The sequence below is a fragment of the Podarcis liolepis genome, assembly GCF_965112155.1.
Source record: "Podarcis liolepis genome assembly, chromosome: 18".
NCBI lineage: Eukaryota > Metazoa > Chordata > Lepidosauria > Squamata > Lacertidae > Podarcis > Podarcis liolepis.
Genome location: NC_139572.1, coordinates 4,392,239 through 4,407,269, shown reverse-complemented (window position 1 = coordinate 4,407,269; position 15,031 = coordinate 4,392,239). Strand labels below are relative to the sequence as shown.

General features: G+C 45.8%; 3 protein-coding genes across 4 annotated transcripts in view; 1 reads left to right on the top strand and 2 right to left on the bottom strand.

Moving 5' to 3' along the window:
• The window catches only part of LOC310697421 (guanine nucleotide-binding protein subunit alpha-11), a 33,079-nt gene extending 28,885 nt beyond the window's left edge, over nucleotides 1-4,194 (bottom strand). The window contains exon 1 of the mRNA XM_083484071.1: nucleotides 3,815-4,194. Coding sequence (XP_083340197.1) covers nucleotides 3,815-3,950 — 136 coding nt within the window. The 5' untranslated portion in view covers nucleotides 3,951-4,194. The remainder of the gene's footprint in view (nucleotides 1-3,814) is intronic.
• The window catches only part of LOC310697487 (duodenase-1-like), a 167,352-nt gene that overhangs the window by 88,510 nt on the left and 63,811 nt on the right, over nucleotides 1-15,031 (top strand). The gene's annotated exons all lie outside the window — the stretch shown is intronic.
• The window catches only part of LOC310697516 (mast cell protease 1-like), a 50,705-nt gene that overhangs the window by 19,095 nt on the left and 16,579 nt on the right, over nucleotides 1-15,031 (bottom strand). Inside the window, exon 4 of one of the 2 annotated variants that reach the window (XM_083484232.1) lies at nucleotides 13,562-13,723. The exons of the other annotated variant lie outside the window; for it this stretch is intronic. Within the exon in view, the coding sequence (XP_083340358.1) occupies nucleotides 13,580-13,723 (144 nt within the window). The 3' untranslated portion in view covers nucleotides 13,562-13,579. Of the gene's footprint in view, nucleotides 1-13,561; nucleotides 13,724-15,031 lie in introns of those variants that run through there. 2 annotated transcript variants of the gene reach the window in all.

Genomic DNA, 15,031 nt, shown 5'->3' with positions numbered 1-15,031 from the left:
AACAACAGGTTATACTTATGCCCTTTTATAAGAGTAGAACCACTGGTATCAATGGACCTTAAATGCATTTAATTTAAATGGGCCTATTCAGAGTGCGAGTAACGTTGGATACAACCTATACTGAAAACTGAAAACCAAGGCTGCTGCTCAGGGGCTAAAAGAATGCTAAATCAACTGAAATTAATAGGTTGCTTTCAACTAAGTTCTACTCAGAGTAGATCTGTTGACGTCAGTGGACCCAAGCCAATCATGCACTTGAATTCTACGTGATGCTAAGACATCTCAGGTTGAATCCAACTAAGTTCTACTCAAGAGTGGACCCCCTGAAAATCAATGGTCCCAGATAAATCATGGAGATTTCACAGACACAAGAAAATTTCAGTGAGTTTACTAAGGATACAACCAGAAGCTAATACCAAGGACGTAAACCCACTGAAGTTAATTGGTTGAACCAAACTTGCATCCTTACTCAGAGCAGACCACTGAAGTCAATGGATCTATTAGCGGAGTCATTTATCTCAATTGGTCTACTCAAAATAAGGCTAACATTGGACACAATCTATTAACTTCAATAGGCCACCATTCTTAGCATCCGTTTATGGGCTGTATCTAACTTTCGTAACAACAAATCCATTTAAAATTATTTACATTACACAAAATGCACATACTTTCCTTAGGTCCAGTGATTTCTCCAGTGGATCTACTCGTGAGTAGAACTTAATGCTAAGACATTATGGGTTGACTCTGAAGATCTATTAGAATGAAATGGGCACAACTGACTGGTGATTTCTTGACAGCTGGGCCTACTCACGACGGAAACTTCGGCTTCAACCCAGGATGCCTTCGCATGAAGACATTAAGAGAGTGGACTCATTGGAATGAATGTACATGGTTTCCTTAAGACACATTGAGGGGTTTTTCCTGTCGAGTCGAGTCTTAAAAGTTAGTTTGGATTCAACCTAGAGAGAGAGATGTTCTAATGTATTGGTTTTAATGCATCTCAGTGGGGTTTTTTGGTTGGTTGTAAGTTGCTCTAGGTTGCCCTGGCCAAGATAAAGTGAACAACAATTTAATAAATAACAATAAATATACATATGTATATGTCTATACCTGTATGTGCCTGTGTATGTGTATCTATAGGTATGTGTGTGTGTATATGTATACAGATGTATATGTTCACTCACTCTATGCACATATATATTCTTAAAGAATTGGAAGGGACCCCAAGGGTCTAACCCCCTGCAATGTGTGAATCTCCACTAAAGCACCCACAGCAGATAGCTAACAAACGACGTTGCAGATGGTGCCAAAGACTATTCACGTGCCCCTTTCTTCATCGGACCTAATTTATTTTGTTCAATAACTCGTCTAATGAAAATAAAAAAAAAATCCTTCCAGTAGCACCTTAAAGACCAACTAAGTTAGTTCTTGGTATGAGCTTTCGTGTGCATTCATACTTACCAAGAACTAATTTAGTTGGTCTTTAAGGTGCTACTGGAAGGAATTTTTTTATTTTTGACTATGGCAGACCAACACGGCTACCTATCTGTAACTCGTCTAACGAATTGCAATTATGCAGCAATTATTTTGTTCAATATATACATACATGTGTGTGTGTGTGTGTGTGTGTGTGTGTGTGTGTGTGCACGCATATTAAAAGGTTAAAAAAAGGGCAAATGACCCCCCCCCCGGGTGGTTAAGTCTGGTCAAAGGCGACCATGGGGATGTGGCGGTCCCCATGAGATACCACACGGGGGACGGGTGTTGCAGTTGCATCTATGTGGTAGCTCAGACTCGGGGCCATGGGTTCAAGCCCTGAACTGGGCAAAAAGCACACGTTCCTGCATTGTGTGGGGGGGGGGGTGTGTGTTTGAACTAGATGATTCCCCTTGGTTCCCCCCAACACTACGATTCTATGATTTTAGTTTAGAAAGGTGTGTGTGTGTGTGTCTATCTATCTATCTATACACACACACACATATATATTGTCTATATGTGTGTATGTACATATTTGTGTATATGTACTGGCAGAGGGCCTTCTCAGCAGTGGCACCCACCGCTTGGAACGCCCTCCCATCAGATGTCAAGGAAACAAACAACTATCTGACTTTTAGAAGACACCTGAAGGCAATCCTGTATCGGGATTTTTTAAAAAATGTTGTAAGCCACCCAGAGTGGCTGGGGAAACCGGCGTATAAATAATAAAAATAGTATTATTGATTATATCTATGTGTGTACATATTTCTGTGTGTACATATATATATATGTGTGTGTGTGTATGCATGTGTATGTATGTGCATATGTGTGTTTATATATATATATATGTATAAATTTTTGAGTGTACATATGTATACACGTTTGTGTGCATATCTCTTTTGCGTGTGTGTGTGTGTATGAGTGAGCAGGGTGGGGGAAGGCATATATATATATATGTATGTTTACATTTTCGTGTGTGTGTTTACATATATGTTACACTTGTGAATCCATCTTTTTTGTGTATACTTTTTTTCTGTATACTGTACACTATATATACAAGCATGGGTGGGGTGGGCGAGGCATATCTATACCTGTGTGTATACATTCTGTGTGTGTGTGTGTGTTTACACATGCCTATCTGTATCTATATATTAGTTTTGTGCCTGTATGTATATCTAAGCATAGGGGGTGGGCAAGGCATATCTGTACCTATATCTGTATCTGTGTGTATACATTCTGTGTGTGTGTGTACACACACATATATATGTATCTATATATTAGTTTTGTGCGTGTATGTGTATATATATATATATATATATATATATATATATATAAGCATGGGGGGGGAGGAAAGGCGGACATTCAAAGAAGGCCCCGTGGAGGTTTTTTTTTTGTTTCGTTTCTGTTCCTAACGGGCAGCGATATGTATCTGTGGGTATACATTGTGTGTGTATACACATGCATATCTGTATCTATATATTAGTTTTGTGCTTGTATGTATATCTAAGCATGGGGGGTGGGCAAGGCATATCTGTACCTATATCTGTATGTATACATCTGTGTGTGCGTGTGTGTGTGTACACATGCATATATGTATACATATTAGTTTTGTGCGTCTGTGTATATATATACGTATATATGCGTGTGTATATATATATATATACCCACACACACACATATATATGTGTATCTGAAGAAGTGTGCATGCACACGAAAGCTCATACCAAGAACTAACTTAGTTGGTCTTTAAGGTGCTACTGGAAGGATTTTTTTTTTATTTTGACATATATATGTGTTAAGGAGGTTAAGGGGTGATATGATAGCCATGTTCAAATATATATATACCTTGTGGTCTCTTCCAACTCTATGATTCTATGATTTTATATATATATGTGTGTGTGTGTGTGTATATATATATATATATATGTGTGTGTGTGTGTGTGTGTGTATATATATATATATGTGTGTGTGTGTGTGTGTGTATATATATATATATATGTGTGTGTGTGTGTGTGTGTGTGTATATATATGTGTGTGTATATATATATATATGTGTGTGTGTGTGTGTATATATGTGTGTGTGTGTGTATATATATATATATATATATATATATAAGCATGGGGGGTGGGCAAGGCAAGGCGGACATTCAAAGGAGGCCCCGTGGAAGGTTTTATTGTTTCTTTTCGGTCCCTAACGGGCATTGATTGGGGGGTGGGGATGTCGCTATGGGAAGCCCCCCCTTCCTTCCCTCCCCCCCCCCACTTCGGAGGGTGTGTGTCCCCGTCCGCGCGCGCCCCTCCCTCCCTCCCTCCTTCCTTCCCCTCCCTCAGGACTGACCGAGCAAGAGGAGCTTGAGCTCCCGCCGGGCGTCGCGCTTGTCCCTCCGCAGCTGCTTCTCGATCTCGGCGTTGATGCGCTTCGACTCCTTCACCTCGTCGCTGAGGCAACAGGCCATCATGGACTCCAGCGTCATGGCTGCCGCCCACCCGCCCACCGGCGGCGGCGAACGGGAGGGAGAGGAGGCGGCGGCAGCGGCCTGGCTCCCTCAGCTTGGCCGGGCCTCCCTCGCTATTTTTAACCGGGGCGGTTCTGTGTGGGTTTTCTCCCCCCGCCGCTGCCGCCGCCGCCGCCACCTCCTTCCTTCCTTCCTCCCCTCCTCCTCCTCCTCAGCCGCCGCCGACCTAACTTGACGCGCCTCAACCCAACCTCAGCAACAAGCCGAGCGACGGGCGCCGCGGCCAATAGGAACCCCGCGCGGCGCCGCCTGGGAGCGCCCGATTGGACGCGCGCTTCGGCTCCGGCCTTCCCGCCCCCATCTCTCTCCTCGGGAGCCAATCGGCGCGCGAGCCCCCTCAGGCGAGAGGCGGGCCCCGGCGCGCGCGGGCGAGGCGAAGCGATTGGCCGAGCGGCCGCGCCCCGGCCAATGAGGTAATGGCGGAGGAGGGGCGGAGAAGGGTTGGGTTGTTGTTTTTTTGGCACGCCGACGTGCGTTGAAGGTTGGAAGGAAGGCCCCGCCCCCTTTTTTTCTTTTCTCCAAAGCAAGGTTGGTTGGTTGGTTAGATAAGAGATTGGGAGGGGGAAGGAAGCGAGGAACGGTTGGGGCGAGCGGGCCGGAGAGAGGCGCGCATGCGCGCTAGGGGCAGGGCCGCGGAGAGTTATGGGTCACTGGAGGACTTAATGGGGAAAACAGAGAGGGAAAGCCTAGAGAGGTCACATTTTTTTTTTTTAAACAAACCGTTTATTTATTTATTTTTTTAAAAATTTTGTTTTAAAAAATTATGGTGGAAGCTTAAACTCAGGGCAGTGGGAAGATTATGGGCCTCTAGAATCGCCTCAAATAGGTTAGGCCTCAAGCATGGGAAGAGTTAAATGTGTTCCTGAGCATGTGCAGAGTATTTCTCCCCTTCACTTCTGAATTTTGGGAACCTCTCCCTTTCCCCCCATTTCCCCCCCAATTTTTTTATTGGTTTTCACAAAATCATAAACAAACAAACACATAAAACAAACAAACATAAAAATTAAAAATTAGACTTATTAACATTGTTAAGTGACTTCCTCGCTTCCCCTTGGTTGAATTTTTAACGGTTTTCCAAATCACAGTTGAACTTGAACATTAACATCCTTAGATTTTTAATTTTGAAATTAAACATATTAATGCATCACTTAACTTAAATAAAATCCTAAGCCAATTAAGTAGCTGCAAGCTGTTTCCAGTTAATTTAACTTAACCTATTTAACTAAATAATCATTAAATTTAATCCAGTCTTCCTGATACTCCTCCTCCTTCTGGTTTGTTTGTTTGTTTGTTTGTTTATAATATTGTGAAAACTAATAAAAAAATTTGGGGGGGAAAATAAATCTCTACAAATCCCTCTTACTAGTGAGCTTGGGCGATACTCTTATCAGCCCGGTTTAGCTTGCAAGGGTGTTGTGAATAGTTTAAAAAGTGGGGGAACCATGTAGAAAGCAAAGAAAGACCTACGTTTGGAGAAGATTTGAAAACGGTTGTTGCATTTATGGGGGGAAATTGTGTACACCTGAAAACGTTGGCAGCGTTGAGATAAATTCAACAGTGTACAGTGGTGCCCCGCAAGACGAATGCCTCGCAAGACGGAAAACTCGCTACACGATATTTTAAAAAATATCTTAAAGACTGTTGTAAAATTGATGATGGCTGAGATGTTATGGTTATAAGAAATAGAGAATTGCAGCTGTAAATTATAATTTCAAAGAATGCATAACGAAAATGAGCGAACTAACTGAACGAAGGGTTGCTGAGAAAGGGTTAACACAAGGATGCAGAAAAAGGGAGGTACGGGGAAGTCCGGGAAAGAAGGTTTATGAAAATACGTTTAAGAAATTATATATGTTTATTTGTTTGTATGTCTTTTATGGTTTTGTTTTGTTATTTGTCTTATTAGATGTTTGGAAAATTAATAAAAATTATTATATAAAAAAAAAGAGTTTTCCGTTTTGGAGGTGCTTCGCAAAACGAATCTCCTATGGGCTTGCTTCGCAAGACGACAATGTCTTGCGAGTTCCTGCTGGTTTTTTTCCTTCCCCCCCCCCTTTTCTAAGCCGCTAAGCCGCTTATCAGCTGATCCGATCAGCAGATAAGCCCCTAAAAGCCGCTAATAGCCGCTAATAGCGCTAATCCGCTAATCCGTCAATGGGCTTGCTTTGCAAGGCGAAAAAACCGCCAGACGAAGAGAATCACAGAACGGATTCTTTTCGTCTTGCGAGGCACCACTGTAAATAACTTCTGATGGATGCAATACAGTGGTACCTTGGTTCTCAAACACCTTGGTACCCAAACACCTTGGTCCCCCAACGCCAAAAACCCAGAAGTAAGTGTTCCGGTTTTCGAACGTTTTTCGGAAGCCGAACGTCCGATGCGGCTGTCGGCTATTGTTTCCGGGGCGCCTGCACCAATCGGTTTGTGGTTTCCAAACAGTTCACAAGTCAAACCGGAACGGATTAAGTTTGGCGCATTTCTTTTTACTATTTATTTTGCGTTTTTGTTTTTGAGGCTTTTTCGGTTCATTTGTTTTGAAATGTTAAAATGATTGTAAAACTAGCGAAATGTATAAACATTAAAAACATTAATAAAATTTAAAGAGAAAGAAAAATTTTTGTTGTTTAGTCGTTTAGTCATGTCCGACTCTTCGTGACCCCCTGGACCAGAGCACGCCAGGCCCTCCTGTCTTCCACTGCCTCCCGCAGTTTGGTCAAACTCATGCTGGTAGCTTCGAGAACACTGTCCGACCATCTTGTCCTCTGTCGTCCCCTTCTCCTTGTGCCCTCCATCTTTCCCAACATCAGGGTCTTTTCCAGGGAGTCTTCTCTTCTCCTGAGGTGGCCAAAGTATTGGAGTCTCAGCTTCAGGATCTGTCCTTCCAGTGAGCACTCAGGGCTGATTTACTTCCGAATGGAGAGGTTTGATCTTCTTGCAGTCCATGGGACTCTCAAGAGTCTCCTCCAGCACCAGAATCCAAAAGCATCCATTCTTTGGCGATCAGCCTTCTTTATGGTCCAGCTCTCACTTCCATACATCACTTCTGGGAAAACCATAGCTTTAACTATACGGACCTTTGTTGGCAAGGTGATGTCTCTGCTTTTTAAGATGCTGTCTAGGTTTGTCATTGCTTTCCTCCCAAGAAGCAGGCGTCTTTTAATTTCGTGCCTGCTGTCACCTTCTGTAGTGATCATGGAGCCCAAGAAAGTAAATCTCTCTCTGGACGTCCTAAAGAAAATATGGACATTCCAAGATTAAGTCAGAAAGTGGGATGGCTTCTCTAAGCTGTACCTTCCCACCGGAGTGGTACCTATTTATCTACTTGCACTTTGACGTGCTTTCGAACTGCTAGGTTGGCAGGAGCAGGGACCGAGCAACGGGCGCTCACCCCGTCATTGCGGGGATTCGAACCGCTTACCTTCTGATCGCCAAGCCCTAGGCTCTGTGGTTTAACCCACAGCGCCACCTGCGTCCCATGTTTTAATAAACGAACCTAATTTAGTCATGGCCATTAACAACAATGGGTCCACTCTGACGTGGTGGATTTGAATTTTGCCCGCCAACCTGAACGTTTCTAGGGTGGCGCATAACCATTGCTTCCTACAGGGGCTTATGGAAGTCATAAGACAAAACATCTGCAGGGCATTAAATTTGCAGCAGGCTGGTTGGAGCCGTTGCTCTGGCTAAGCAAAGGCCGAAATCCAACACTTCTGTATTTTGGATCCCATCACTTCATCTTCCCGATGAAGCAAAACCCCATTCTTCCACCTGTTCCTTCTTGCGTGGACTTTGTGTCGCCTTGGACGGTGCACCGTAGCCGGCTGTAAAGCAACCCTAACGACCCGATTATCTTTAAATCGCCGGGAAATTTTGAGCGAGAGAACTCTGTCCGAGTTCGTTCTCGTTTTCTCTGTCGCTTTGGAGAAGGCGCCAACGCTCCCAGGTCGGCACTAGGAATTGCTGCCACGCTCTCTCCTACTTATCTCTCACGTGCAGTTTGGATTCCAAAGCTCAAGCAAAATAATTCAGGACCTTGAACTCCCATGAGCTATACATATCCTCCCTTCGCCTTGACTGCGAGAAGAACCCTAAAACCCCCTTTTAAAATCCCATTCTAATTTGGGGAGATTTATGACTGGTTCGCCAGAAGCGGCTTAGTCCTGCTGGCCACATGACCCGGAAGCTGTACGCCGGCTCCCTCGGTCAATAAAGCGAGATGAGTGCCGCAACCCCAGAGTCATCCGTGACTGGACCTAATGGTCAGGGATCCCTTTACCTTTACCTTTTATGACGCTGTGTTTTAAGGGTTGCATTATCTCCTCCCGGTTGATAAGGTACACTTCTGAATTCCAGTTTGCTAAGGAATCCCAAGTGAAGAGATGATGATGATGATGATGATGATGATGATTAAGGACTTACAGGTGCATAGTGTTCCCAAGCCTTCCTCTTCTGACTTAAAGCAGCATATTTTTTTAAAAAAGGGAGGGCTGAGTGCTTTGCATGTGCAAAAGTGATTTTTTTTTAGACAATAGTACCTTTTCTTTTGGATGCAGGTGGCGCTGTGGGTTAACCCACAGAGCCTACGACTTGCTGATCAGAAGGTCGGTGGTTCGATTCCCCGCAATGACGGGGTGAGCTCCCATTGCTCGGTCCTTGCTCCTGCCAACCTAGCAGTTCGAAAGCACGTCAAAGTGCAAGTAGAGAAATAGGTACCGCTCCGGCGGGAATGCAAACAGTGTTTCTGTGCGCTGCTCTGGTTTGCCAGAAGCGGCTTAGTCCTGCTGGCCACATGACCCAGAAGTTGTACGCCGGCTCCCTCGGCCAAGAAAGCGAGATGAGCGCTGCAACCCCAGTCGGCCACGACTGGACCTAATGGTCAGGGGTCCCTTTACCTTTTCTTTTTAAAGCACGTCTCACAGAAAAAGCGATATAATTGCAGTTCTTGTGTCCCCCTTTCTCATCAGCAGAGGTCACTGTTGCACTTTGGATGATATTTCTGTTAAGTTAGGGCTTTTCCCTCCCAGAAGAATTTGCTATTTGCTCCTGTTGGCTGGACACCTTCCTTTATTCCACAGGGACCCGCGGGCTCTGCCCGATGAGCTAGGTGACTGAGCAGCCTCGCACCTAGATTTTTCCGTAACACCTTCTTTCGTTGAGAACCTTGCATCAGTTGCATCGTAACTCTAATCGATTATCAGTCAGTTGCGTTTCATGGAATTGTAGTTGTGGAAAGACGTACACCAAGGGTCATTTAGTCCAGGGATGTCCTATAGGTCGATCGCGATCTACTGGTAGATACACGGGAGGTATCTACTGGTAGATTGTGGTCGATCGCTACTTTCTCCACCCACCCCCGGCCCCTCGCTCTGCGCTGTAGATCGTGATACCAGAAGACGTAGCTCTCGCAGCGAGGCTGACTGTTTCATTAGAAGAAGAGTTTGGATTTGATATCCCACTTTATCACTACCCGAAGGAGTCTCAAAGCACCTAACCTTCTCCTTTCCCTTCCTCCTCCAGAACAAACACTCTGTGAGGTGTGTGAGGCTGAGAGACTTCAGAGAAGTGTTTATACAGCAGCAAGAATATTATTGGCCCAAAAATGGAAGCAAGAAGAGTTACCGACGATTGAAGAATGGAGGATGAAGTTAATGGACTATGCAGAATTAGATAAACTAAGAGGAAGGATTCGAAACCGGCGAGACCAGAAATTCACGGAAGACTGGAGTAAAGTTACGGACTATTTGAAAAGTAATTGTGAAGACCAGACAACGTTTGTAGGGTTGCAAAAAGTTTTGTGAGGAGTATTATTAGAAGTATTGCAAAAATGGACAAGGGGGAGGATGATTGGTTAAGAGATGTAAAGGCAATATAAAGTTAAGAAATGCATAAGAAGTGGTTAAAACTGTGGATCATCAGAGGTGCTGATGGAAGTCTAAAAAGATTGTATAAGTGATATGTTTTGTGGTACATTTTATAATTTATATGTTAAAATTAATAAAAAATATTATTAAAAAAGAGAGAGAGAGACTTCAGAGAAGTGTGACTAGCCCAAGGTCACCCAGCAGCTGCATGTGGAGGAGCGGAGACGCGAACCTGGTTCACCAGATTACGAGTCTACGGCTCTTAACCACTATACCACACTACAACAACTTTGACCTGAACCCCCCCCCCCAAAGAAGTGGTAGATCACTGCCAGTTTTTAATTGTGAGAGTAGATCTTGGAAGTTGGCTGTCCCTGATCTTGTCCAACCCTCTGCAATGCCGGAACCGCAGGTAAAAAAATAAATACTGTCTTTTTCGCTCTCTAAGATGCACCAGACCACAAGACGCACCTAGTTTTTGGAGGAGGAAAACAAGAACAAAAATATTCTGAATCTCAGAAGCCAGAACAGGAAGAGGGATCGCTGCGCAGTGAAAGCAGCAATCCCTCTTGCTGTTCTGGCTTCTGGGATAGCTGCGCAGCCTGCATTCGCTCCATAAGACGCACACACATTTCCCCTTACTTTTTAGGAGGGAAAAAGTGAGTCTTATAGAGCAAAAAATACGGTAACTGACTTCGCTGTATAACCAAGGCAGTGGCCAGTCTCCAGCGTAGACCCCAGGACTTCAACGGCTTGCAGCTTGCGCTTATAACTGCTAGAAGGAGAGAGGGGGATTATTTTGCTCTTCTTCCCTATCCTCTGTTTTCAGTAGCAACAACTGGAACCGCACACAGAAAAAAGCATTGCACTTTCCTGTCAAGAGTGAAAAATGCTCTTTGCATCTCAGGCGGTAAATGGGTGATAATTACAGCTTAATCAGCCTGCAATGCAAATATTCTAAAGGAGGGGAGAGGGGAGGGAGGATTCCTGCCACACAAGATGTATGGAGTTTAATTATTTCAAGTCACTGATAAGGGAGGAGGGTGGTGGGAATGATTTGTGGGTATGTTCTTTCTCAGCTATAACCAACCTTCCTCTCTCCCCAGCCCCCCAATCTTCGCCTCTTAACTGTTGGCTTCATCAGAAACATGCCCCCCCCCCAAAAAAACACACACACTTTATTAGCTCTCAAAACACAGGAAAGTGGGCAATTTTAATTGAGAGGCACCGGTGGGTTTGATTCTCTCTGTCTTCTCCCTCCCTTCGTCCTAAATAGCGGTGGCCAAAGAAGGCCCTTATTTATTTTGCCGTCTATAATAATAAAATGCTACTTAAGGAGTGAGGCTTTTTTATTAGCGCTAAGCACCGTGGAGTATTTTACGGGCAATTATTAATTAATTAAGCTTTGGAGGCAAATGGGAGGGGGAAGGGAGAGGAAGGAGGAAAGCTCATGGAAGAAACGATCTCTGCTGCCCCGTGTTAGATGATGGCGGAACGTGAATTGCGAGGACAGCAGCTTATTTCTTTTGTGAATTCTAAGTGGTTTACAGTACAGTAAAGGTAAAGGGACCCCTGACCATTAGGTCCAGTCGTGGCCGACTCTGGGGTTGCGGCGCTCATCTCGCTTTATTGGCCGAGGGAGCCGGCGTACAGCTTCCGGGTCATGTGGCCAGCAGGACTAAGCCGCTTCTGGCGAACCAGAGCAGCGCACGGAAACGCCGTTTACCTTCCCACCAAAGTGGTACCTATTTATCTACTTGCACTTTGAGGTGCTTTCGAACTGCTAGGTTGGCAGGAGCAGGGACCGAGCAACGGGAGCTCACCCCGTCGCGGGGAGTCGAACCGCCGACCTTCTGATCGGTAAGTCCTAGGCTCTGTGGTTTAACTCACAGTGCCACCCGCGTCCCTTACAGTGCAATAGAAAACAAACAGAGAGGGCCCACATATATTACAAAGTTGAAACATTTGCATGTTTAAAAACTAATTATCTGTTTATAAAGAAGACAATGCCACGGTGCACCTGTAGCAGCAAAACTGGATGTCTTCATCAACCCCACCTGCAACTAAAGCATGTCCTCATGTAGTGGTCTCGCCAGCCACAGAAGGCTGTAATTCTGCAATACCGGGGTGTAAAGTTGGGATGCGGGTGGCGCTGTGGGTTAAACCACAGAGCCTAGGACTTGCCAATCAGAAGGTCAGCAGTTCGAATCCCCACAATGACGGGGTGAGCTCCCGTTGCTCGGTCCCTGCTCCTGCCAACCTAGCAGTTCAAAAGCACTTTGCCTAGGGCAAAGTTGGCAGATCTTGCTAGCTTGGGGTGTCACATTGCACATTGGCCCTGGAGGACTGAGAAGTCTGGTTATCTCCCACTTGGACTACTTCCATGCGCTCTATGTGGGGCTACCTTTGCGGGTGACCCAAAAACTACAACTGATCCAGAATGCGGCAGCTAGACTGGGGACTGGGAGCGGCCGCCAAGACCATATAACGCCCGTCCTGAAAGACCTAGTACGTTTCCGAGCCCAATTCAAAGTATTGGTGCTGCCTTAACAGTCTTGGCCCAGTATACCTGAAGGAGCATCTCCACCCTCATCGTCCAGCCCGGACACTGAGGTCCAGCTCCGAGGGCCTTCTGGCAGTTCCCTCCCTGCGAGAAGTGAAGTTGCATGGAAGCAGGCAGAGCCACCTAGATGAGAAGCTGCACTTTAAAGCCCAGGCCAGCATCCCTATTGGCTCCTGAGGAAGGTGGGAGGGTATGTCGTCTCCTGAGACACAGGGATGCCAGCAAGTCCCGGTGCAAGAAGCCAGCACTGAAACAGGCCAGATCTCTGATTTGGAGAAAGAGGATTTGGGGGTGGAACCCCAGCACTGCATGCAGAAGAGTAGACAGATTGGTGGGGATCTCTCAATGTTTGACTTAGATCATAAAAAGCTCCTGATTTCAAACCCTCCCCTCCCCACAAGTCCATAACTAGGGAGGGGTGAATCTGCCCATGGGGGTGTCTCCCAGTTTCTCATCACCCCTCTCTTCAGTTCAATACACCACACATACACATCAGCTTGCAATTCAAAAAACCACATTTGTGTGGATGCATTAGCAGTTTATTGTGAATTACTCTTGAGCTACAGAGTCGCATGCAAGTTTGCCAAACTGGCGCGTCTTTGCAAAGCGATCCCTCCAAAATAAGGCATTATGGGCAGGCTCCTTTCACTGCTACGCACACTGACAGACACACCTCATTCTAGTATCTGCATTTTTGTGCACTAAACTCGCCTGGAGAGCTAAGTTGCAAAATTCAGAGGAGGGCGGATTTGAAAGGATGGCTGCGTTTCGGATCTTATTCCAGAAAGTGTGAATGTTACCTTTGAGCTGAATTTAATTTCCCCCCTGTTCCTCTGGTATGTCACCCCAACCATTAGCCTGGAGGAGTTTGGCATGTGAAATGGAAAACTGGCAACTTTTAAGGCTCACCCCTTTTTAATGCAAACAAGGGTGGAAATCTGGGGGCAAAAGGGTGAGAAGGATTTTCTTCAAGGGGACGGGAGGCAGTGAAGGCACTTGCTCAAACACCATCCTGTATGAAACATCTGATAGATCTTCCTTTTTCGCCGCCATCGAGGGAGGGTGTGTGTGTGTGTGTGTGTGTGTGTGTGTGTTTTGTTGCAGAATGCAAGCCAAGCAGGTTATCAGCAAGCTAAAGCATTAGAAAAAAAGAAGCCACAACGTCACTGCGAGTGCTTTTTCATGGTTCTCTTGATCCATGGAAGGTAATGGCCAACGCGAGTGTAAACTGCTGGAGGGAAGAGATTGCCATACGAGACGATTCCTTCCGCCACGCCATTGCACACCAAGGGGCCACCCGAATCGCCCTGTGGAGAGGAGAGAGAGAACAAAGATGGCAGCTGGGGGAAGATTTGGATCCACCTTGTGGCAAACTCTGGAGCTTGAACCAGGGCAAGCTGCTGGGTTTCTGCTGGTTGGATCAGTCAGTTCTGAGAGGAGACCTTGGTGGACATTCCCCCTAATACAGTGGAGCCTCGGGTTGTGAACGTGATCTGTGCGGGAGGAACTTCCACAACCCGCCCCACCCGCGCGGGTCACAATTCAGTGGTTTTGCACATGCGCAAAGTGCCATTTAGCGCTTCTGCACATGCGCCGAAACCCGGAAGAAACCCGTCCCGGTACTTCTGGGTTTGGCGCGGTGCACAACCCAAAATCGTGTAACCAGAAGTGTCTGTAACCCGAGGTACCACTGTATACACATTTTGGAGGGCAATGTCTTTCTAATCAATTGCATTTTTGTACATCAGTTTTACCAATATACGCATTTATAGGTGCTCTTTCTGCTAGTGCACTCCTTTATGTATATATTATTTGAGTGGAGAGCTATTGATCAAAGATAGCTAGATGATCGAAGATAACCGAATTTCAGTTCCGCTATTAGTTCAGGTAGCAATCAGTTCTGCTTGTGTTCAAAATGTGAACCAGACCAAAGTTGGCATCCCATAATATTATGAAACAATGAGTGTTGATTTCAGTGGGTCTGCTTTCAGTAGGACATAGGGCTCGCTTGTCCCGTCCGAGCAGTTTCCCCCTTGCCCCACTCCTTTCCCAGGGAAAATCAGCTCTTTAGCTCTAAATCGGAACAAACAGCAATCTGCAGAAAACTCCTTTCTTGTTTGCTCCGATTCAGCTCCAAAGAGCGGTTTTCTCCTGGAAAAGCAGCGGGACAAGAGGAATTGTGCAGCAGCCCTTAGCAGGATGCAAGCCTAAATAACTCCAGCTTCCCTTTTGGGGACCCATGGAGCCCCTATGAAGAACAGAAGTGAAGGGCATCATTCGACATCCACCCCTGGGAATTGGCAAACTATGAAGCCGCTGGGTTGGTCAGGCCAGGTGTAAGTAGACTGGCATCTGCCCATGTCTATTTTGCTGCTAAAGGTAAAGCTAAAAGGACCCCTGACCATTAGGTCCAGTCGTTGCCGACTCTGGGGTTGCGGCGCTCATCTCGCTTTATTGGCCGAGGGAGCCGGAGTACAGCTTCCGGGTCATGTGGCCAGCAGGACTAAGCTGCTTCTGGCGAACCAGAGCAGCGCACGGAAAAACCGTTTATTTTCCTGCTGGACCTATTTATCTACTTGCACTTTGACGTGCTTTTGAACTACTAGGTTGGCAGG